Source organism: Octopus bimaculoides, chromosome 1 (genome assembly GCF_046866305.1).
Source record: "Octopus bimaculoides isolate indiv1 chromosome 1, ASM4686630v1, whole genome shotgun sequence".
Taxonomy (NCBI): Eukaryota; Metazoa; Mollusca; class Cephalopoda; order Octopoda; family Octopodidae; genus Octopus; species Octopus bimaculoides.
In genome coordinates, this window is record NC_142928.1 from 22290474 (window position 1) to 22313747 (window position 23274).

General features: G+C 37.4%; 1 protein-coding gene across 2 annotated transcripts in view; it reads left to right on the forward strand.

Annotated features, from left to right (window-relative positions):
- Nucleotides 1-23274, forward strand: part of LOC106878075 (sushi, von Willebrand factor type A, EGF and pentraxin domain-containing protein 1) — a 163008-nt gene that overhangs the window by 71958 nt on the left and 67776 nt on the right. For both annotated transcript variants that reach the window (XR_016241142.1, XM_089349371.1), the window contains exon 2: nt 21938-22705. Coding sequence is in view for 1 of the 2 variants with exons in the window: in XM_089349371.1 (XP_089205497.1) it covers nt 21967-22705 (739 nt within the window). In the remaining variant the exon portion in view is untranslated. The remainder of the gene's footprint in view (nt 1-21937; nt 22706-23274) is intronic.

Consider the following 23274-nt stretch of genomic DNA (forward strand, 5'->3'; position numbering starts at 1 on the left):
GGTTGTCAGAAACATTTATTCATTTTTTTATTTCCTGTTTGGCATTCCATCGTCGTATGCCTGAAAAGAGGTAAAATTTATTTGAATTTCAAAAACGATAAACAAAAGTTGTAAAGAAAGCATAGAGCTACAGAAGAAAAAGAGATAAAAACCATAAAAAACTATGATAAAAAATATTTTGGCAAATATTAAAGTAATTGGGAAAACGTTATTTGATAACCTAATACTATCCCAGAAGCATAAACGATTTACAAAGCCCAGACTTCTACATTTTTCTCATGCTGCATAATATTTTCTGGGCAATTGTTTTTCTGGTCTTGAGGTTCCTTAACAAGGATAAGATCCAGGCACCAAGCTAACAGAATGTCTTTCTGCTTCTGTTGCTCAAGACTGTTTTGAGGTTGTTGGTGTTGAAGATCAGGACTTTGATATTCTTGTTTCACTTTGAGTAGTGATAACAGAAAAATGTTATTGAGAAGTAAAGAGATATGAAATGTAAACTTGAGATACATGTTCAGAAATGATGACAGTTATATAAACAACTAATGTAAATGGTTGTATAGTTTATGTGTGTAAGGAAACTGATAGCAGTGTAAAGTTTAGTGGTTAGAAATACAAAAATACACCACATTTAAGAGAAGTTTACATTCAATTCTGCATTAACTTTGCCAGCTACCAAACATAAAAAAAAGAAAGGAAGCAGACAGAAACTAAACACTACATTCTAAGCAAATGCTTTTATAATCATACAGTGAACCAATTACAGGTCCATTGCAACAATGCTATATTTTTCACAAATGCTTGACACAAATAAGAAAAATCTTAAAATGCATTCTTACTGTATAACATTTCCCCTCTCCCTTTTTCTTCCTTATGTCATCTTGTTCTTCAGTCATAACCACAAGCTTTAACCAAAGATGGAATATTGACAGAACTGAGAATTGTAGATAGAGTCAGTTTTAGTGAAGGTAAACTTGTACAGTTAAAACCTGATTGTTGCTGTTATCACTATTATTGTTTAACCTGTAAAAGGTTGATAGTAACATTGGGACATTAGTCTCAATCTATCACCTTTCAACAAAAATAGATCTTAGGAAACAGTAGAACGATTAACAACATAATAAAATATAGTTTTATTTTGGTGATGCTTGGCTTTACAAAACCTGTGTCATTCATCCTGGTAGCCGCTGGTTAACTTGTAATCAGCATCTGGAGATTAAAAGTTTCGTTGAGGCATCTGAGAGGAGCAAGTTGTTGTTACATCGAAGGCATCATGCTAAGGAGACTTAGAAAATGCGCGAAGCACTTTAAGTACTGGTTTACTACGCATGTGCACTCAAGGGACTTCCGGGAAGGCAAGTCCCTTGCACATGTGTAGATTGTACTTCCTTAATGGCGGCCATAATTTCGCGCCACTACAAACCCTTATACATTAGATGCATGGCTCAGTAGTTACAGCATTGAGCTCACAATCATGAGGTAGTAAGTTTGATTCCTGGACCAGGCTGTGTGTTGTGTTCTTGAGCAAGACACTTCATTTTATGTTGTTCCAGTTCACTCAGCTGTAGAAATGAGCTGCAACATCACTAGTGCCAAGCTTTATCAGCATTTGTCTTTCACTTGGAAAACATTGGTGGCATGGATAGGAGAGGCTGGTATGCATGGATGACTGCTGGTCTTTCGCAAACAACCTTGTCCAGACTTGCACCTCAGAGGGTAATTTTCTAGGTGCAATCCCATGGTCATTCATGACTGAAAGAGGTCTTTACCTTTTACAATAGACTAAATCAAATGTAATCCAGTTGTGACAATTTCATTTTTTCTGAGATATCTAGGGCTACATAATCTATGTGTCCTCTTAATTTAGATAGTAGGGTGGATTTGAAGGATATTTTGCTGCTATTTCTAGCAGGTTCAGTGACCTTGTAATGAACCCTTGTTGACTATAGTCCTACCTGGTAATTCTTCTAACTGGTAGGTCTAAACAGAGGTTCTATGTTCGACATAAGTCTAACTAGATAATCTAACAAGTGTCTCTGTAGGTTGTTGTTATTTAGTCGTAGGTCAAATCTGATTGAACAAACTTATAGATCAACTCCAGCCATGACCCTCCTATAGAAGCTACCCTGTTGGTTCAGTAGTGTTTAATCGGTAACTAGTGTCTTACTAGGATCATGAGATTGTGTCAACGGGAAATTATTTCTGTCACATCATGGAATTTGAAATGAAAATTAGTTCCATTACGACATTCTGTCCATAATGGCTGCAGATTAACTGACATAATGACGCAATTTATAGCCCTGTGATATATCAGAATTATTGCAGGAAGAGGGAAGAGGGATGAGTTGAAAGAGGCGTGGGGTTAAAGAGGACAGAGAAGAGAGGAAAGATACAAGCTGGAGTGTTATTTTTTTTGTGTATTTTCTTATATATTTAGAAATATTATTATTTCTAAATCTCTCAGAACAAGACATTCAGTAACAATTCTTTAAAGGAAAAGATAATTGCCAACATAATATGGCTGTCCTGGAAAGGACATTGTTACTATTCATTAGCCCCAAGAAACATCGTTTCTAACTGGCTGTACGACACATTATCTGTGTCCTTATATTTTTGAACAGGGAATTCAGCATCCCCACCTTGCATAAAACAACATCTGTGGACTAGTTTCAGGGTAACAATGTCCCTTCCAGGACAGCCATATTAAATTGACAATTAGCTCTTATTTCAGCATTCATTTAGTCTCCCCTCTTTCACTGACAGTTCCTCCATTCTGCTGAATGGATAGTAAATAGCTTCAGAGCTTTTGAAAGTTTGGAAAAATTTGAATACTACTTACAAACTGAGAGATAGAAGGAATGGAGGGAGTAACAACACATGCACAACTTTTATAAAATGTGTGCGTGTGTGTGCAGGTACACATGCATGCACACTCACACACACATACGCATACACACACACACACACAAATATATGCAAATATATATACAGATGTGTGCATACATGCATAAACATAAATATTTACACACTGACATGGTTGTATGGTAAAGAGCTTGCTTCCCAACCACATGGTTCCAGGTTCAGTCCCACTGCATGGCACCTTAGGAAAGTGTCTTCTACTATAGTCTTGGGCCTTAAGGTCATAGGCATGGCTTTAGGTACTGACATGGCTGTGTGGTAAGAAGTTTCCTTCCAAAATAAATGGTTTTGGGTTCAGTTCCCTGCATGGCACCTTGGGAAAATGTCTACTACTATAACCCTGTGCCAACTAAAGCCTTGTGAGTGAATTTGTAGACTGAGACTGAAATAAACCAGTATATATATATATATATATATATATATATATATATTCATAAGGTTATGTTTTGCTGATGAGGTCATAATATAGCCAAAATATATCTAGAATTCAGGCATGTGCCATCAGCAATTACTCAGGGTAGGCAGTTGGTGGCATTTATGTAGTAAAACACACAAAAATAATTGAAACACAGATGTGCAGCAGAGTTGGAGGCAGATTTACTTCTGCCTTTACAGCACATATAGAAAACATTGTTGTAGGAATGTATGCAGCATGTGTACTACAGCAGTATTCTGCATAGCTTTAATACTGTGATTGAAAGGCAGGGGTGAATTATGCCTACCTAATCTACAAAAAAATAAAATATTTTGCATTTTATGCATAGTAATCAGAGTAACTTTCATAATTTTATTGAATCAGGTACATGTTTTGCCATAAAAGGAAAATGTTACTATCGATCTATTTTATTGAGGGTAGGCACTGCCTACCTTGCCTATCCAGGTAGCACCTCCCTGCTAGAATTGTCTCCCATACTTGCTGAAATAATTTAGTAATATCGATTTATAATTTTAGCACAAAAGCATTTGTTTTGAGAGGTAAATGTCTAATAGATTTTTCTTTCCTCCTTTCCATAACTATTTTTCCCCGTTTATGACAACATACAATATGTTAACAATAACTTAGCTCTTGTTTGTTTGTATATTCATGCAGGTGGTGTCTATGCATAATTTTTTCTCTCAAACAACTCTAAATTATTGGTTTAATTAGGGATTATGCAGACAATAGGCCATTCTGATGGTCTGGAGTAACAGGTCATTTAGCATCCTTCCCACTCCCTCCCTCCCCCCTCTCTCTCTGTCACACACACACACTTTCTCTTGCCATACTCCTATCTTCCTTAACTCTTTCCCCAACCCCCACCACCCTTCGTACTCCCGTTTTTTTCACACATCACTCTATTTCTGATAACACCACCAACACCAGCAGAGCACCACCACCTCCTCCTTCTCCTCCTCCTCCACCACCACCACCACCACCACCACTAGCATCACTACCACCACTACAACTAGCATCACCATCACCACAACTAACACACCACCACCATCACCAACATCACTGTTACCACATCTGACACCATCACAACCATCACCATCACCACTATGGCACACTACTTCTCACACCACCATTCCACCATCACCATTCCATCACCACCACCACCACAACCAACCAATGACTAATTCCATTATCACAATTGCCACCATAACTGACTCCATCACTACCACCACCACCACCATCATCCTTCCTATACTATGTTAAGCTGCACAGTAACGTCAGTCATTTATTGACTCTAGAAAAATTTAATTTTCATCTCAAAAACATCTCTCTCTCTCTCTCTCTCTCTCTCTCTCTCTCTCTCTCTCTCTCTCTCTCTCTCTCTCTCTCTCTCTCTCTCTTGCCCTTACTGTCTGTTTATCTTTCTGTCTCTCTCTCACTCTCTCTCTCACTCTCTTTCCTACTCCTGTTTTTATCTGTGACCCATGCCTGCTTTATTGTAAAGACAAGAGAAGGTCATCTGCTATGACTCACCCTTGTCTTTACAAGTTGATCCCCTCTTATTTTTACTGCTGAGCTACTCTTCTCTTTTACTGCTGAGTCATGCCTAGTTTTACTGGTGATCCATTCTTATTTTTAATGTTGAGCCACTTCTCTTTTTAAAGCTGAACTACTCCTCCTTCTCCTGACATGCCAGTCCTGATTTTACTAGAAACCCATTCGTCCCCTGCATCCCTCTTCAGCTGAGTGATCCTAATCTTGCAGGCTTGCAGGTGCTGGTGCCATGTAAAAAGCACCTATGCTGGTGCTTCATAAAAGCACCCATGCCAGCACTGTGTAATAGCACCCAGTACACTCTGTAAAGTAGTTGGTGTTAGGAAGGGCATCCAGCCATAGAAACCATGCGAATATAGATATAGAACTTGGGCAGTTCTCCCATTGGCCAGCTCCTGTCAAAAAGTTCAACCCATGCCAGCATGGGAAACAGCTGTTAAATGACGATGATGAGGATGATAGATATACATATATATTGGGTCATCCCATAAATAATGCGGTTTTTTATACTTCTTTTATTTTTCAAAATTACTCTTCTTCATTTTCTACAATGCTCTTCCATCTATCTGGTAGACTTGCAAGGATCCTCTTCCAAAATTTTCTTGTCTATGATGAAAAATACTCCTCCAGCACTGTTCTAACTTTGGCTACAGAATTCATATTTTCCCCGTCCAAATGATTTTGAAGACTGCAGAATAAATGAAACTCAGATGGGGCAATGTCCAGAAAATATGGTGAGTGGGGAATCGTTTCCCATTCAAACTGCTCCAGCCTTTGGAATGTCATGCTCACTGTATGTGGCTGAGCATTATCCTGATGGAAGAACAACTTTCGTCTTGAAACCAAAGGTGATTGTTTTTTTTCTAGTGCTGACTTAAGCCACTCAGGCTGCTCACAGTAGATCTCCTTTGTTATCATTTGGTTTGGGTTTTAAAAGTTCAAAGTGGACTAAACCTTTCATATCCCACCAAACAGATAACAATACCTTATGTGAGTGAAGACCTTCTTTAACCTGGGGTGCCGATGTTTCTCCTTTCCCTACCCACTATCTTCAGCACTTGACATTTTTATAGAGAACCCATTTCTTGTCATCAGTCACTATTCTGTCCAAAAAAGGTTCATTTGTGAGACGTGGTAGCAAAGAAGAGCACACATTCACTCTCCGCATGTGATTAGACTTGGAAAGTTTGTGAGGAACCCATTGTCCCAATTTGCTGACTTTTCTGACGGCACACAGGTATTGATGAATGGTTGAATGACCAAATCCAAGCTTCTTTGCTAGTTCCTTAACAGTTACAATGGGATTTTGTTCCACTAGCATTTACAGGATGTCCTTGTCAAGCTCTACAGATCTTCCAGGATGAGGCTTGTCTTCAAGGCTCAGAATTTCTGGAACAACTGTTGACACTGGCTTACATTTATTGTCCGATCCCCCTATACTGCATTAACATTCCTTGCACTTTTCTTTGTTGCCTCTATTGAACTCATAAAGCAAAAAAGGGCAAATATGCTCGTTTGTCACTTCCATTATAGCTTTGAAAAACTGTTACAATCGAACTGCACTCTTCAAAACTTGCACTAAGAATGAGTACAAGGTAAAATTACTACCTGCTATTATAGCAACTTGAAGCAGGTAGTTCATCCCATTCCCCTTCAACTTTTAGTTCATGCAATTGAAAAAACTGCATTATTCATGGGATGAGTCAATATATCTATCTATCTATCTATCTATCTATCTATCTATCTATCTATCTATCTATCTATATATATATATATATATATATATATATATACACGTGTATAAGGGATGACCACTAAGTGGATATCCAATATGCTAGAAAGAAGTCATCAACGACCCAACCACAAAGAAAAATAATGTTCTCCAGAAAAATTTCGCAAAACACCAGAACAGGACAAAATGAAATATTTTATATTTCTCATTTTGTCCTGTTCTGGTGTTTTGCAAAATTTTTCTGGAGAACATTATTTTTCTTTGTGGTTGGGTCGTTGATGACCTCTTTCTAGCATATTGGATATCCACCTAGTGGTCATCCCTTATACACGTGTAATAAAATTTTTTTCTGAATTTTCAGATTTTTTATATGCTAGGCCACTTGGTTTTAAATTGAATTAATATTCAATTTATCACCCTATCTATATAAATGTATATATATATATATATATATATATATATATATATATATATATATATATATATATATATATATATATATATATATATATATATATATACATATATATATATATATATAGAATCATAAATATACAGGGATTAATTGACGATTCCCTGCCCTATATATCTATATATATATATATATATATATATATATATGTAGGGGTATATACATTTAATAAATACTATAAACATGATTCCAAGCTTTTTTTTTGTCTATTAAATATGTATATTATTTCTCTAATCTTTTTCCCACACACCAGAACAGCCTAATTCCATTACAACAAGTATTCTTTTATCTGTCTTCTGTATTCCCCACTCCTTATATTTTAGGGTAATTATCAGTTATCTTTATAACAACAACCAATCTTTGACCCTTCCATAACTGGAAAAAAATGATAAACTATTTTTTTCAACTGAAGAATTTTCTTCATTTCCTTAAAGTTAATTTTACCCCAATGCCGCCTTCATAGAATCTGGTCTTGCTAATAAATGTTACTGGTAATCAAGTTACTTCATTGAAGCTTCAGAGAGTTGCAATTTTTTTTCTTTTTTTTTAATTAACTTGTGGAATTATAGCAAAGATATAGATTTATAGAGACCTTCCTGTATCAAGAAGGAGCAGACATAATAATGATTTATAACTGGCTGTCAGGTTGGATGGGGTTAATGGTTGGGGGAAGAGTGAGTTGGGAAGAAAGGAAGGGATGTAGAGGAATGTGATCCAGGGTAGAAAAGGAAAGGAAATTATTACAATGGTGAAGGTGGTGGTGGTGTAGGAGGCGCTATGTGGTAAGCAGTGTACATAAGTTTTGATGGAGGTTAACAGCATCAGTGGCTGACAAAGGAAGGGACATAGCTCCTGTGACTGGAGTCAGGACTTGCAGAATTGCTACATCTGGTGGAAGATCTGTTGGTTGTGAGGAGGGGGAGGTAATTAGTGTGTGTGTCAATGTGTGAATGTTTGCATGTATATATGTGTGTGTGTGTGCGTGTGTGTGTGCACGCGCGCACATAGACACATATACACACATGGCACATTAAGTGTCTTCTACTTTAACCCTCAGTAAATTTGATAGATGGAATCTGAAAGAAATACATATGTATTTATGTGTGTGTGTCTCTTGTCCCTTTGTGTCTGTGTTTGACCTCCATCTCTGCTTGAAAACTGGTATAGGTGTGTTTACATCCTTGGTGTGTTTTGTGATTTGGCAAAAGAGACCAATAGAATAAGTATCCAATATTAAAAAAAGTATACTGGGGTTGATTCATGCAACTAAAGTTCCCTGAAGCAGAGCCCCAGCATGGCCACAGGGCCTCACGGAGGCAATGGCCACAGGGCCTCACGGAGGCAATGACCAAGACCTTTGGTATTGTGTTGTACTTGAGAAAAAGACCCATCAAATCGAGCAAAATCACAGTCATGGCAGATGCCAGTGTCATGCAAATGGCACCCATGCCTGTGGCACGTGAAAGTACCCATTACACTCTTGGAGTGGTTGGCATTAGGAAGGGCATCCAGCTGTAAAAAAACAATGCCAAATCAGACTGGAGTCTGGTGAAGCCTTCCAGTGTGCCAGCCCAGTCAAACCTTCCAACCCATACCAACATGGACAACAGAGAGGGAGAGAGAGAGAGAGAGAGAGAGAGAGAGAGAGAGAGAGAGAGAGAGAGGTGGTGGTGGTGGTGGTGGTGGTGGTGGTGACTGCATAGTGAAAAGTAATTTTTTTTTAATTGAGCTGAGTTTTTTACATCATCTATCACTTAATGCATACACATCTCAAACTTGCCACTCACTTTAGAAAGAAACCAGTTCCCCATTCGCCTGTCATATGCAATGACTATCAATAAATCACAAGGGCAGACATTTGATAAAGCGACGCTGTTCTTGCCTGAACTTGTATTCGGCCATAAGCAGCTATATGTTGCATTCTGAAGGGCTCACAAATTATCTGATGTGAGAATTAAAGTTATCAACACAGAAAAGAAGAGGGAGAACTTACATGAAGAACATAGTCTGCAAAGAAGTATTGGATTGAAAGGTGTACGCAAATTGATATGTGTATTGGATCTGATCCATCATCTTGGCTTATAAGTTACCAACGATGTGGTTTTCAGAGTATGCCATGTTGCATTAAATTTTTACCCCCACAAAATTGTGTCCCCCTATATTTCACATACATAATTTTTTTACTATAAAATTTTTGTTTTCTAGATATGAAATTGTGACCATGTAAATTTTAAAATGTAATTTTTTTCTGTTTATGGGAAAAATGGAAAAATAAGAGTGAATATCTATTTTAAGTGCTGTGTATTAAGTCTATAAAATTGTGCATAAAGTATATAAAGTATATACATAAAGTGCATTGTATTCCAATTTCTTTCACTTTTCAATGAATAGCCAATGTGTGTCTATCTTTTGATACAGACACAACACACGCTATGCTTTCAGACTTTTTGGATAAAGTTTTCAGGAATAACCTAATAGGTTTACTATTAATTCTGTGAAATATTCACAGGTTCCACTAGTTTGATATCAAGTGCACAAACATTAGAGACACATATATGCACACACTCACACCTTACAGGCTTCTTTCAATTTGCATTTACCAAATTGATGTACTAGGATTTGATCAGCCCAGGGATATAGTTGAGGGCACTTGTCCAAATGCCTTTTTTCTTTCTTAATGGTTTCAGTCAGAGGACTGTGGCCATGCTGGAGCACCACCTTAACTTACCTTCTATCAGAATGAAAGGAAGTTGGTTTATGATTTTGTAGTAGCTGATCTTCTGTGAGTGTATCCTTGAATGACTGGCAGGTCAGGTATTGACATTATGAGTTTATCCTATGTTTTTTTTTAATGTTTCAGTAGAGGTTCCTTTGCACTAGGAGTGAACCTGAAACCACATAGTTGGAAAGCAAATGTTTTAACCATACAACCATTCCTGGGTCTTTGTTTACTTAAAGTTATAACTGGTTCAGTGATAGAACAAGTAATGCTGCTCCAGCTGGTAATGATCTTCTTAATGGTTCTTACATTGTCACTTTGGTCAATACTGTTGCCCTTGATAAATTGGAAGCACCCTGTCATGAAACCCTTTGATTATCAAAATACAAAAAATTGGTGTTTCACCCAAGAACGTGACCATTGGCCAAATTTCTTTGTCAAATGTATTATTTATTCACATTATTTTGAATTAATCAAGTACTATCTGGTAGCTTCAAAATTTCAATGGTGTGTTTGTATATTTTTAGAATGACATTGTAGGGTAGGTGTGAGAGGTTGGATCTAGTCAGCTTTAACATAAAACAGGAAGAATATTTGGGTCAGATACAGTCAGATTAAATGCCAAAGAGTTAATGCATTTTCAAATCACTTTGTTACAGCAGATAATTTAGGTTGTCTTTTTGCGCCTTGGAAAAAAAAATAAAATAAACATCATTATTACAATTATCCCTCATTTCCTCTTTCTTTCTTTCTTTTTTCCTCCTCTCTCTCTTTCTCTCTCTTCCCCTCTCTTTGTTCCCCCACGTATTCATATACACTTTCTGAATGGACACAGCAAAACAGTTAGTACTCTTAAAGTTAATGAATAAAACATCTGTACACATTTTCATACACACGCACATATCAATTTCGTCCATTTATGTACACACACACATGTATAGTGAATTATATCCACACACACAAACACACAAAAACACAAACACTTACATGTAGTGATTGAATTCCCTTAAAACACACACACACACACATTTGTACACTTACAGTTAGAATATAAATAGATCCTTTGGTCATATACAAACTTAAAAGTTGCCTAAATATATATTTTCATAAATTTAATTTTCAAATGAAAATTCTAGTTTATTTTATACTAAATTTTTATTCCATACTTAAAATTGTTGCTACAATGTATAACACTTCATTTATATTAAAATTGTTCAATAATTATAATTATTTTCTATAACAATATTTTTATTAAATTAGTCAATGAGCTTTGAGTAACAAAAATTTGTTTGAATAAAAAGTTGTTTGCTGGAAAGATGTTTGATAAAAGGTGATGGTACATGTGTATCTTGGTTTCCAGACTAAATATCACATAACCGTACATATTGTAAGATGTGGTTGAAAGAGTTTATATGTGTGTGTGTGTGTGTGTATGCTTGTATGCATGTATGTATGTATAATTATGTATTTGTTTACATCTCTTCCACTCATTCAAAAGTCATGATGTGCAGTGTTCTGTGGTCAGTAAATTCCTTGATTCATGCCCTTGAAACCACAGATGTGTTAGCATCTGGAAGGGCAGCCAGCTGTAAAACAATGAATTTACTTTGGTTTATGTAAACCTTGATGTAGCAAGCAAGATGAACCTTAGAAAAACAAACTTGATTAAAAGATGAAACATTGAAAGGACCGCACATGAAAGCTATCTTTCTGGTTAATCATCCTTTGATGTTGCTGCACCTCTTATGTGCCCATAGCTTACACTGGGTACATCTTATGGAGTTTCTACCTACACCTTTTCTACAGATCGAGTAGGACCACCTACCTGAAGGTGTGTGTGATGTGTTCGCCTTCCTACTTACTAGAACTTTGGTCTTTGCAACATTGACTCTAAGGCCCTTCGATTCTAAACCTTGCTTCCACACATGAAGTTTTTTCTCTAGTTCTGGTAGTGATTCTGCTACGAGGGCCAGGTCATCAGCATAGAGGAACTCCCAAGGGCAACCTGTCTTGAATTCCTCTGTTATTGCCTGGAGGACTATGATGAATAAGAGGAGGCTGAGGGCTGATCCTTGGTAGACCCCCTACTTCTACCTGAAATTCTTCACTATACTCATTGCCAACTCTAACCTTACTAACGGCATCTCTGTATAGGGCCTGTACAGCCCTTATTAACCATTCGTCAATCCCCAGCTTCTGCATCACCCACCAGATAAGGGATCGGGGGACCCTGACAAAAGCTTTCTCCAAGACCACAAAAGCCAAGTATAGGGGTTTATCTTTGGCTAGGTATTTCTACTGCAGTTGCAGAACCAGGAATATAGCATCAGTGGTGCTTCTACCTAGCACAAAACCAAACTGCATCTTATCTAAGCAGACTCTCTCCCTCTCCCTAATTAGTTGGGCTATGACCCTCTCCGTGACCTTCAACACCTGATCCAGCAGTTTGATATCCCTGTAGTTATTTCTATCTAAAGCATCACCTTTACCTTTGTAGCAGTTGACTACGGTGCTGCTACACCAGTCATTGGGTATGGCTCCATCATGAACTACCTGGTTTACAATACGGGTGACTAAGCCATAGACCACACCACCAGATGTTTTAAGCATCTCAGCAGTGATTCCTAATGGGCCAGGGGCTTTTCCTGGCTTCATACCTTTAATTCCTTTATCAGAGGTAAAATTTCATTGGTCTGGAGATAGGTGACATCAGCAACTGGGGTTTGTTTGTTGATTAGGAGTTGTAGTTTCAAAACCCAAGAAGAAGACTGTTACTAAAAGTTTTCGAATTGTCTGTTGTATCTGGTTGTTATGTTTGTAGAAAAATTGAGTTTTCTCTTGTTTTTAGTGTTTTTCCTTCTCTCTAAAGGATATTCAGCAGCAGTTTATATTTTTTAATTGAGTATGCTATCCCCATGCATACCAACCTCCCCTCTCCACGCCACTGATGTTATCCAAGAGAAAGGCAAATGCCAATACAATTTGTCATCTGAGGCACCACAACTCATTTCTACCACTGAGTGAACTGGAGCACATGAAAAGAAAGTGTCTTGCTCAAGAACACAACACACAGCCCAGTCCAGGAATTGAGCTCACTACCTCATGATTGTGAGCCTGACACTCTAACCACTGAACCATGCACCTTCAATTTGTAATGTTCTATACTTAATATGTGAAGGGGAACCTGCAGTGCTTTTATTCTTTATCTCTCCCTCATAAACTGTATTCTAGCATCATACATATGTTTTGATTATTTAGCCCATATCAGCCCTGTTGTAGCAGATATATGAGTAAAGACATTTCATTTGTGACCATCTCATCTTTAATGAGTATGTACAGCAACATTCTACGAAATCTAATGTATTCTTTCGCAATTTAAGATGGAGTGAGTTGAAATTTGGCTACTATATCTAGCAGATCTAATGACCCCCATATATATACTCCTTCTTGTTAGCTCAGTTGTCAAACATATAAAACCCAATCAGATTAGCCAGCCTTGCAATGTCACTCACTAATTTTACTGATACTCACAAATACACTTGTTTCAAAGATTGATGCGATATAGATCAATGCAAAAGCTGCCAAACAAACAGCTTTCAGAGCTGTTTTGCTACAGGCTAGGCAGGAGAAGGATTTTGGTTGAAAAAATTAGTTTAGGAATTTGTGATCTGTAGAAACAAAAGGCCAATGTTTCTTAGCATTTCATTAAACACTAGTTCTATTTTATCAGGCTAAAAATAACATCTAGATTCCAGTCTGGCTGTTATACTAATACACTGTTCAAGTCTTTGGTTGCAGAATCTTCCAGATAATTGGATAGATAGTATAAAAAAGAAAGTTTACGCTCGTCTTACAAGGAGACTAGCCCAGTATGGCTTGGTTGATTACTTTACTGGAAGAAGATTAACAAAATAAATACAATAACGATATCTAAGTGTGTATGAAACTCCTGAAGGTATTAGGTTCTCATTAGGATTATCTCTTAAATTAAGTTTATTGATTTCTCATTTTGTAAATGGTGTATGATATCCTGTTTGTATATACTTATATGTTTAGATATACAATCATTACACATGTATGGTATATATATATATATATATATATATATATATATATATATATATATATATCTATAATACACACACATGCACACACAATATACCACCACCTCATCATCATCATCAGCATCATCTACGAAGAACTGTAGAACATTACAGTGGTGATGAGGTGCCAGAGCAAACTCTCAAGGTACAAGAAGGTGAATTTAGGAGAGAATATGGATAAAGGATCAGGAAGGGTGGGTGGGTGGATAGGTTTATAAGAGTGTGAGAGGAGGGTGACGGATAGTTAGAGATAGGGGTACAGGTGAATGTAGTGAGTTATGAACAAAAGTTATGAACCAAGGTGGACTGTGGCAAATATCATTTTCTTGTGGTGGTGGCAGTGAGGAGGAAGGTCACATAAATAGGAATGACCCATCATTATCATCATCATCATTATCATCATCATCATCATTATCATCATCATCATTATCATCATCATCATTATCACTGCCACCAAAACAGTGAGCTGGCAGAATTGTTAGCACACAGTACAAAATGCTTTGTGGTATTTCGTCTGCTGCTATGTTCTGAGTTCAAATTCCGCCGAGGTTGGTTTTACCGTTCATCCTTTCATGATCGATGAAATAAGTACCAGTTATGCACTGGAGTTGATGTAATCGACCAGCCCCCTTCCTCCCCAAATTTTCAAGGCCTTGTGCCTAGAGTAGAAGGAAATAATTATCACTGCCATAACCGCCACTGTTGCCACCATCGCTGCTGCCACCACGACCACCACCACGGCCACCGCCGCCGCCGCCGCCGCCGCCGCCGCCACCACCACCACCACCACCACCACCACCACCACCACCACCACCACCAGCATCATCATCATTATTTTCTGTCTGTTTTCTGATGCTGAAATGAGATGGGCAGGTTTTCATTGTCTAATTCAGATCTTAGTTGGAATGAGCATATTCCTTGACCGATGGGAAGAGTTAGAACTCTCTTGTACATTTTCACATTTCTGGTATGATTCCAGTCACTGGATGTCCTTCCTGTTGCCATCCTTTGCATGCAGCATACTCAGCACATTTTGTGTTGGTACCATCAATAAAGAGATGATTATTTTATTCCCCGCAAAACACTAAAGAAAGTTGTTTCTTACTGTCTTCATTGTCACCATTCAGTCAGTCCTTTCTTTCTCACACTACAAAGTGGAACGAGAAGAAAGAGAAAGCGGAAGAGTCTGTATGTGTGTGTGAGAGAGTTTGAGGGAGAGAAAGAAGGGGCAAAGTGAGAGATGTAATGAGGCGAGGGGAGAGAGATAGAAAGGGGAGGAATGTATGTGTATGTGTCGGAGAAAGAGAGAGAGAAGGAAAGAGTGTGTGTTTGAGAGAGAGAGAGAGAGAGAGAGAGAGTGTGAGTGTGGTGGGTATGTGTGCATGTGCCTATGTGTGTATGTGTATTTGATATTAATGAGAGATGGGTGAGGAACTAAACAGAGAAAGTGGGTGTAACAAAGATGGTTTTGTGGTAGCCAGAGAATTAATATGAACGTAGTGGGTGAAAGAGGTCCAAATGTAGATGATCTACACCCCAACATGATATGTGTATACATACATTCATACATACATACATACTTATGTATATGCATATATTAATATATATATACACACACACACACACATATATACATATATACACACACACACACACACACACACACACACACACACACACACACACACATATATATATATATATATATATATATATATATATATATATATATATATGAATATCTTTAGAAACTTCACTAGGTGCAGGCTTGGTTGTGTGATAAGTAGCTTGCTTACCAGTCACATGCTTCTGGGTTCAGTTCCACTGTGTGGCACCTTGGGCTAGTGCCTTCCACTACAGCCTCAGGCCAACCAAAGCCTTATTAGTGGATATGGTAGAGGGAAATTGAAAGAAGCCTGTCAAATATATATATGTATGTATGTATGTATGCATGTATGTATGTACTTGAAAAAATATCGTTATAGGTATATATATACCATAAACAAGTATAAAAAAATGGAGGAAAAAAAGATGTTGAAACAAGATTAGATTTAATACAAAATTGGAGTCTGTTTGTCCCACCCCACACCATCGTTTGACAACTGATGTTGGTGTGTTTATATCCCTGTAACTTAGCAGTTTGGCAAAAGAGGCCGATAGAATAAGGACTAAGCTTCCAAAGAATAAGTCCTGGGGTTGATTTGCTTGACTAAAGCATGGCCACAGTCAAGTGACTGAAACAAATAAAAGAATAAAAGAATGCAAGTTTTTTTTAATATATATAACAGCATATACATACACACAGCAAAGATATAGTTTTTTTATTGATTTTTTTTTATTTCATGATATAAGTGTTGCTCGTGCAAACCAACATCAACCTCTTCGGAGTCTGTTTCGTCATATATACATAGTCTCCCTTGTATTCTTCTACTTGTTTCTGTCATTTGACTGAGACCATGCTGGAGCACCATCTTAAAGGGTTTTAGTCGAAGAAATCGACCCAAGGACATGCTCTTTGTGAGCCAAGTACTTATTCCATTGGTCTCTTTTGCCAAACTGCTAAGTCATAGGGACATAAACACACCAGCATCAGTTGTGAAGTGATGGAGTGGGGATAAATACACATAATTATATACATAGTGGAGGCGTGTGGCTTAGTGGTTAGGGTGTAAGCATCATGATTGTAAGATTGTGGTTTCGATTCCTGGACTGGGCGACGCGTTGTGTTCTTGAGCAAAACACTTCATTTCACGTTGCTCCAGTCCACTCAGCTGGCAAAAATGAGTAATGCTGCGATGGACTGGTGTCCCGTCCAGCTGGGTAATACATACGCCACTGAAACCAGGAAACCGGGCCCCATGAGCCTGGCTAGGCTTTAAAAGGGCGCATTTATTATTTTTCTATTTTAATTATATTCATACATATATACGACAGGCTTCTTTCAGTTTCTGTCTACCAAACCTACACACAAGGCTTTGGTTGGCCTGAGGCTATAGTAGAAGACACTTGCCCAAGGTGTCACACAGTGGGACTGAACCTGGAACCATGTGGTTGAGAAGCAAGCTTCTTACCACACAGCGTGCCTGTGCCTATAAACATCTATCCCTTGCACAGCACATACTGAAACATACACGTAACTCTTAAATAACTGCGCACCAGTTAATATGAACACAATGTATTTTTTTAGAAGCTATATGTGTCTTTATTCCCCACTGGATTTTTAACTGATAAGATGTAATTGTATAATTAGGGCAGTGTATTAATAAGGTTTATGTCTCATGTGTGTCAGAGCTCAGCAGATTCTTCTCTACCTCTGTTCTCCCTTTATAGCTTTCTTCTGATAAGGCACGGATGTAATTTCTGGTGACAGTTTTTTCTAGGAAACTCCTGCAATATATCAGCAGTTCTTGTGTTAGTGTAGTTAAATGAAACCAGCCAGGTTCTCTCATGAATACATAAACATACAGACATTGACATAGATATATCACTGTCGTCCGTTATTGTCACTGCTGCTGCTGCCACCACCACCACCACCACCACCACCACTACCACCACCACCACCATCATTTAACGTCCACTTTTCGATGCTTGCATGGGTCAGACAGAATTTGCTAAGATAGATTTTCTATGGCTAGATGTCTTTCCTGTCAGCAACCCTCACCTGTTTCTACACAAGGTAATATTTCCCCAGTGGCCAGACATAGTTTTATAGAATTCTCGAAATGAATGTACTTCTGTGACAATGATGCTCATTTGCAACCGACACAAGATGTCTAGATATGGGTATTCACATACACACACACAAACACACACATTTATAAAGCCATTAAATAAGAACACAAATAGATTTTAAAGGATCACAACAGCTGTTTCAGTAGCATTTTTTTTATTGATGAACAGATCAGTTACATTGATTACATCATGAAAAAAAAACGAATCCACTTTCATCAGGTGAGTTTAAAGTTAAGTAGGAAAAGATTCTAGCTGTGTGATAAGAAGTTTGTAGCATGGTCTGGGGTTCAGTCCCTGAGCAAGTGTCTTAATAAAGCCCCATACTGACCAAAGTGAAAGCTTTGTGAATGGACTGGGTAGACAACCCATCAAGTATGTATGTATGTATGTATGTATGTATGTATGTATGTATGTATGTATGTATGTATGAATGTATGTATGTATGAATGTATGTATGTATGTATGTATGTATGCTTGTATGTATGTATGTTTGTATGTATGTATGCATGTTTGTATGTATGTATGTGGTGAAGGTTCATGGTTCAGTGGTTAGAGCATCGGGTTTCACAATCATGAGGTGGTGAGTTCGATTCCTGTGTGGTTAAGAAGTTTACAGCATACCGACCACATTGTTCCAGGTTCATTCCCATTGCACAGCACCTTGGACAAGTGTGTTCTACTGCTTTGTCAGTAATTTTTAGTAGATAGAAATTGTGTGTGTGGCCGTGTGTGGCTGTGTGAACAATAATTCATGCAATACTGATGTAAAACTCCCTCCCCACAAAAATAAAAACAAAAAAACCCAGCAGCACATGGAAGAAAAATACCTTGTGGTATTTATTTTCCTGCATTGCAGTGATTGGTCCTTTGGAAACCTAAAGTCAACAACACCATTATTCACAAAATGCTTTGCCCTGTTCTAGATTTGTTTTCTTTTTGCATTTTTTGAAATTCTGTTATGACACAAAATATATATTGTTCCCTTAAGTAAATCAATTTCCATATTAAGAATATAAATATTACAACATTACTAAAGATATTTATCAGGTGTAGGAGTGACTGTGTGGTAAGTAACTTGCTTAACAACCACATGGTTCCAGGTTCGGTCCCACTGCCTGGCACCTTGGGCAAGTGTCTTCTACTATAGCCTCAGGCCGACCAAAGCCTTGTGAGTGGATTTGGTAGACGGAAACTGAAAGAAGCCCGTCGTATATATGTATATATATATGTATGTGTGTGTATATGTTTGTGTGTCTGTGTTTGTCCCGCAACATCACTTGACAATCGATGCTGGTGTGTTTACGTCCCCCGTAACTTAGCAGTTCGGCAAAAGAGACCGACAGAATAAGTACTAGGCTTACAAAGAATAAGTCCTGGGGTCGATTTGCTCGACTAAAGGCGGTGCTCCAGCATGGCCACAGTCACATGACTGACACAAGTAAAAGAGTAAAAGAGTAAAAAGAGTAAAAGAGTAAAAAGAGTAAAAAGAGTAAAAAGAGTAAAAAGAGTAAAAAGAGTATGAGATGTGATTTCAGTAAAAATACAGGCATTGCATGTTTATTCAATAAATCTGTTTCACAAATAGAAGGAATTACTAATAGATGTTTGAACTAAAACTACATCTGTGTCTCTTTTTGTTCTGCTTTATGTCATTTGCCTCATTTGCACTGTTGAATTACATCACATAATTTCTCTAATACAATCTGTACCAATTTGTAACCATTTTTACAATTATTTTCAAATGTTACATTTGACATTTCATACCAGTTAACATTTGATTACTTTTAAAAGGTCAGAAAATTAGATTTAATATTCAATAATTCTATAATACATTTACACTTTTTGCTATAAACACTAACCTAAGCAAAGCCTTGTGAGTGGATTTGGTAGATGGAAACTGAAAGAAGCCCATTGTGTGCATGTGTATGTGTGTATGTATGTGTGTGTGTGTGTGTGTGTGTGTATAGACAGATAGATAGGTAGGTAGATAGATGATGATGATCATCATCATCATCGTTTAACGTCCACTTAAACGATGATGATGATGATGATGATGAAATCTAAGCTGTGTTCTCTTGAAGCACATCTGCTTATTTCAGTATTTAAAATCCTTAAGTAGATGTTATATTTGTGTGAGGTATGTATAAGAGTTGTAAATATTGCAAAATATTTTCTGTAAAGTGATAATATCAAAACAGGAGATTAGAAAATTTTGGGGTATTATTTATTCACCATTACATATGTTTCATTAACTAATAGGGATTACAAAATTGTACATGTAGGAGAAATCATTATCTCCTATTAAAAATTCTTCAGACAGAGAATCAAATGAGTACAGTGATGTCTCGATATATGAGTTAAATTTGTCCCTGGAGACTGCTCATAAAGTGAAAACTTGTAAAGCAGAGCAATAATTCCCCATTATAGCAATGTTATAAATCCTAATTCATTCTCAGAAAAATATTGTGCTTGCAAAATTTATAATACTTGTAAATAAATGACAATAAAACAACAGTAAAATGTAAAGAATATTTTATGTACAGTAAAGAGAATGTCAAGATCATTTATAATAAAAAAATATTATTATAATCGTTTTCTGAATCACTTTCACTGGCACTAGATACCATCACTTATATACATGATCGCTGATTTACGAGCAATCATAGACAGACTTGTAGATTTCTTTTTAAAAGACAAGTCTACAGTTGTTTGCTTAGAGGAAGCTTTTTCTCACACTCTATAAATTTCTTGGTAACACACAGAAACATTTGTTACAGCACTAGGAATTTTTGCACTTCGTTCAAAATTTGGATCTTGTGCTTGAAAAATTGTAATAATGTGGATCTTAGTTCACTTGCATGTTATTGTCAGCACTGTAATATTGCTGTTGCCACTACTATGTTGCAGTGTTATTTCAAATCTTATTATCTTTGACTTGTCAATCATGCTATCACTGATAGCTCTGCATGACAATGACTTTAAAGCGGCTACCTTGGCAGTAACTCAAACTCATATATATCATATTACTAACACTGACTCCAAGTGTGAACTCATACAACGACTCTACTACTACTACTACTACTGACCTCTACAATGACTGTCTGACTTTATAGTGGCTCCGTCATACCACGTGGGAAGGGGAGTACCATTTTCACTATGACAAAAATAAAACTCATAAACCCAAGGTCTCGTAAAACAGGTCCTCATAAAGTGAGGTATTACTGTACTATTTGATTCTCTGTCAGAAAATTTTTCAATATATATCTTACATGTTCTCTACCATATGTACAATATTTTATTACTCCTATTAGCAACGAATCATGCGCAATGGTGAATAAATGATACCTAAAATTTTCAAATCCTGTTTTGATATATATGCATGTACATATATATGTGTGTGTGTGTGTGTGTGTGTGTGTGTGTGTGTGTGTGTGTGTATGTGTGTGTGTGTATGTATGTATGTACACACACACACACACACACATGCATGTATGTATGTGTGTGTGTGCATGTTTGTGCAATGACAAATGACTGAGACCTTTGGAAATATGCTGTACTTGAGAAAACCCGCCAAGCCAAATGAGACCATAACTCGTGGCCTATGCCAGGGGTGTAATCAGCTCACTTATGCACACCTTTCCTTCATTAGACACTAAACTCTGCTTGTGAAGACCTCTTGAGGCAAGTGAAATCAAAATCGAAATCAAATTTGATGACTGGCATCCGTGATAGTGGAGCGCTAAGAGCACCATCCAAGTGTGATCATTGCCAGAGCAGCTGACTGGCTTCTGTGCCAGTGGCATGTAAAAAGCACCATTTGAGCGTGATCATTACCAGTGTTGCCTAATAGGCACTTGTGCTGGTGGCACGTGAAAAAATATTCGAGCGAGGTCATTGCCAGTGCTGCTGGACTGGCTCCTGTGCAGGTGGCACGTAAAAACACCATTTGAGCGTGGCCGTTGCCAGTACCGCATGACTGGCCCTCATGCCAGTGGCACATAAATGCACCCTCTACACTCTTGGAGTGGTTGGCGTTAGGAAGGGCATCCAGCTGTAGAAACTCTGCTAGCTCAAATTGGAGCCTTGTGCAGCCATCTGGTTTGCCAGTCCTCAGTCAAATCGTCCAACCCATGCTAGCATGGAAGGCAGACGTTAAACGATGATGTTGTTGATGATGATGATGATATATATATATATATATATATATATATACATTATTTTTGATTTTGTAGTCAATTTATTAATTATGTTCTTTTCTTTTTGTACTCTTCAGGTTTGCAAAACCAAGTTACACATGTTAAAATGACAAGAATGCCTTCAAATAACTTAAACAAGTATCTATTTTTATATATTACATTATGTATAGCTGTTGTCTGTGTCCAGTGTCGGGAAACTGCAGATGAAGACATCGTTAAGAAAGGACGCGATGTCATCAATAATTTATACCGACGTTTTCCAGGAAAAGAAGTTGACCTTGTCTTTATACTTGACCGATCAGCCAGTATTCCCCCACAAGGCTGGAGTTCTATGATAACATTTATCCGTTCCATTCTTGAACATTTCTCAGTGACTGGAGAACATACAAGAGTTGCTGTTATAACATATGGTTCCCATGTTAGTTTGGAAATTAATGATTTAAATGAGAAACACACAACAAAATGTTCTTTAATGAAACAAATAAAACAAAGACTAGAAAAGAAAGTAATGGCAGGTTATACTGCCACCTATGATGCTTTGAAAAGAGCACAAAGCATTCTTTTAAACTCAAGGCGAAATGCCAAAAAGGCTGTTTTTGTCTTAACTGATGGAAAATCAAATGTTGGCCCAAATCCTGTGCGAGCTTCACTGGAAATCCGTTCCCTTCGTTGGAATAGCAAGTGGAATTCTACAGCCCATGGTCCTCAAGTTGAAATTTATGCATTTGGCATCAAAGATGCTAACTTACCTGAGTTGGAATACATTGCTTCACAACTGAAGAACCATACATTCTTCATTCCTGATTTTTCGACCTTCTCACTTCTTGCCAGACAGCTTCATAATGGTAAGTACATTTATATATGTAGGTGTATATTCACTAATATTCTAGCTCTCCCTCTCTCTCCACCTCTCACTGCCTTCTCCTTTCCTCTTTATTTCCATTCTCCTCATCCTTTTCTCTTTCTTCTTTTCTCTCTCTTTTGTCATTACTACAATACTCCAATTATTATCACTATGATGAGCTGACAAACTGTTTACTTCATGGTTATTTTGCCTCTCTTCCTTTTATCATCCCTACTCTGTCTCAGTTCCCAAACCAATCCTAAAACAGATCTGTTTTAGGATTTATTTTCAGATCTGTAAGTCTCTGTCGTCTCTTCAGATCTCAATCTGTAGAAATTTAAGATAAACATGAATTGCATTCATCTGATCCATGTGAAAGGGTCTTCTGCCACTTATTCTCTATCGGAAATTTAAACAGAAAAAAAAATTATTCTTATTCCTTTAAATTACAGTAATACTTTAATTAAATTTTACCGTTTTTGCTGTTTGTATCCTGGTTTTGGAATAGACACACTCATGTGTCTAAAGAGTCAGGGACAGGAAAGGTATCTAGTTGTACAATACTGTCAC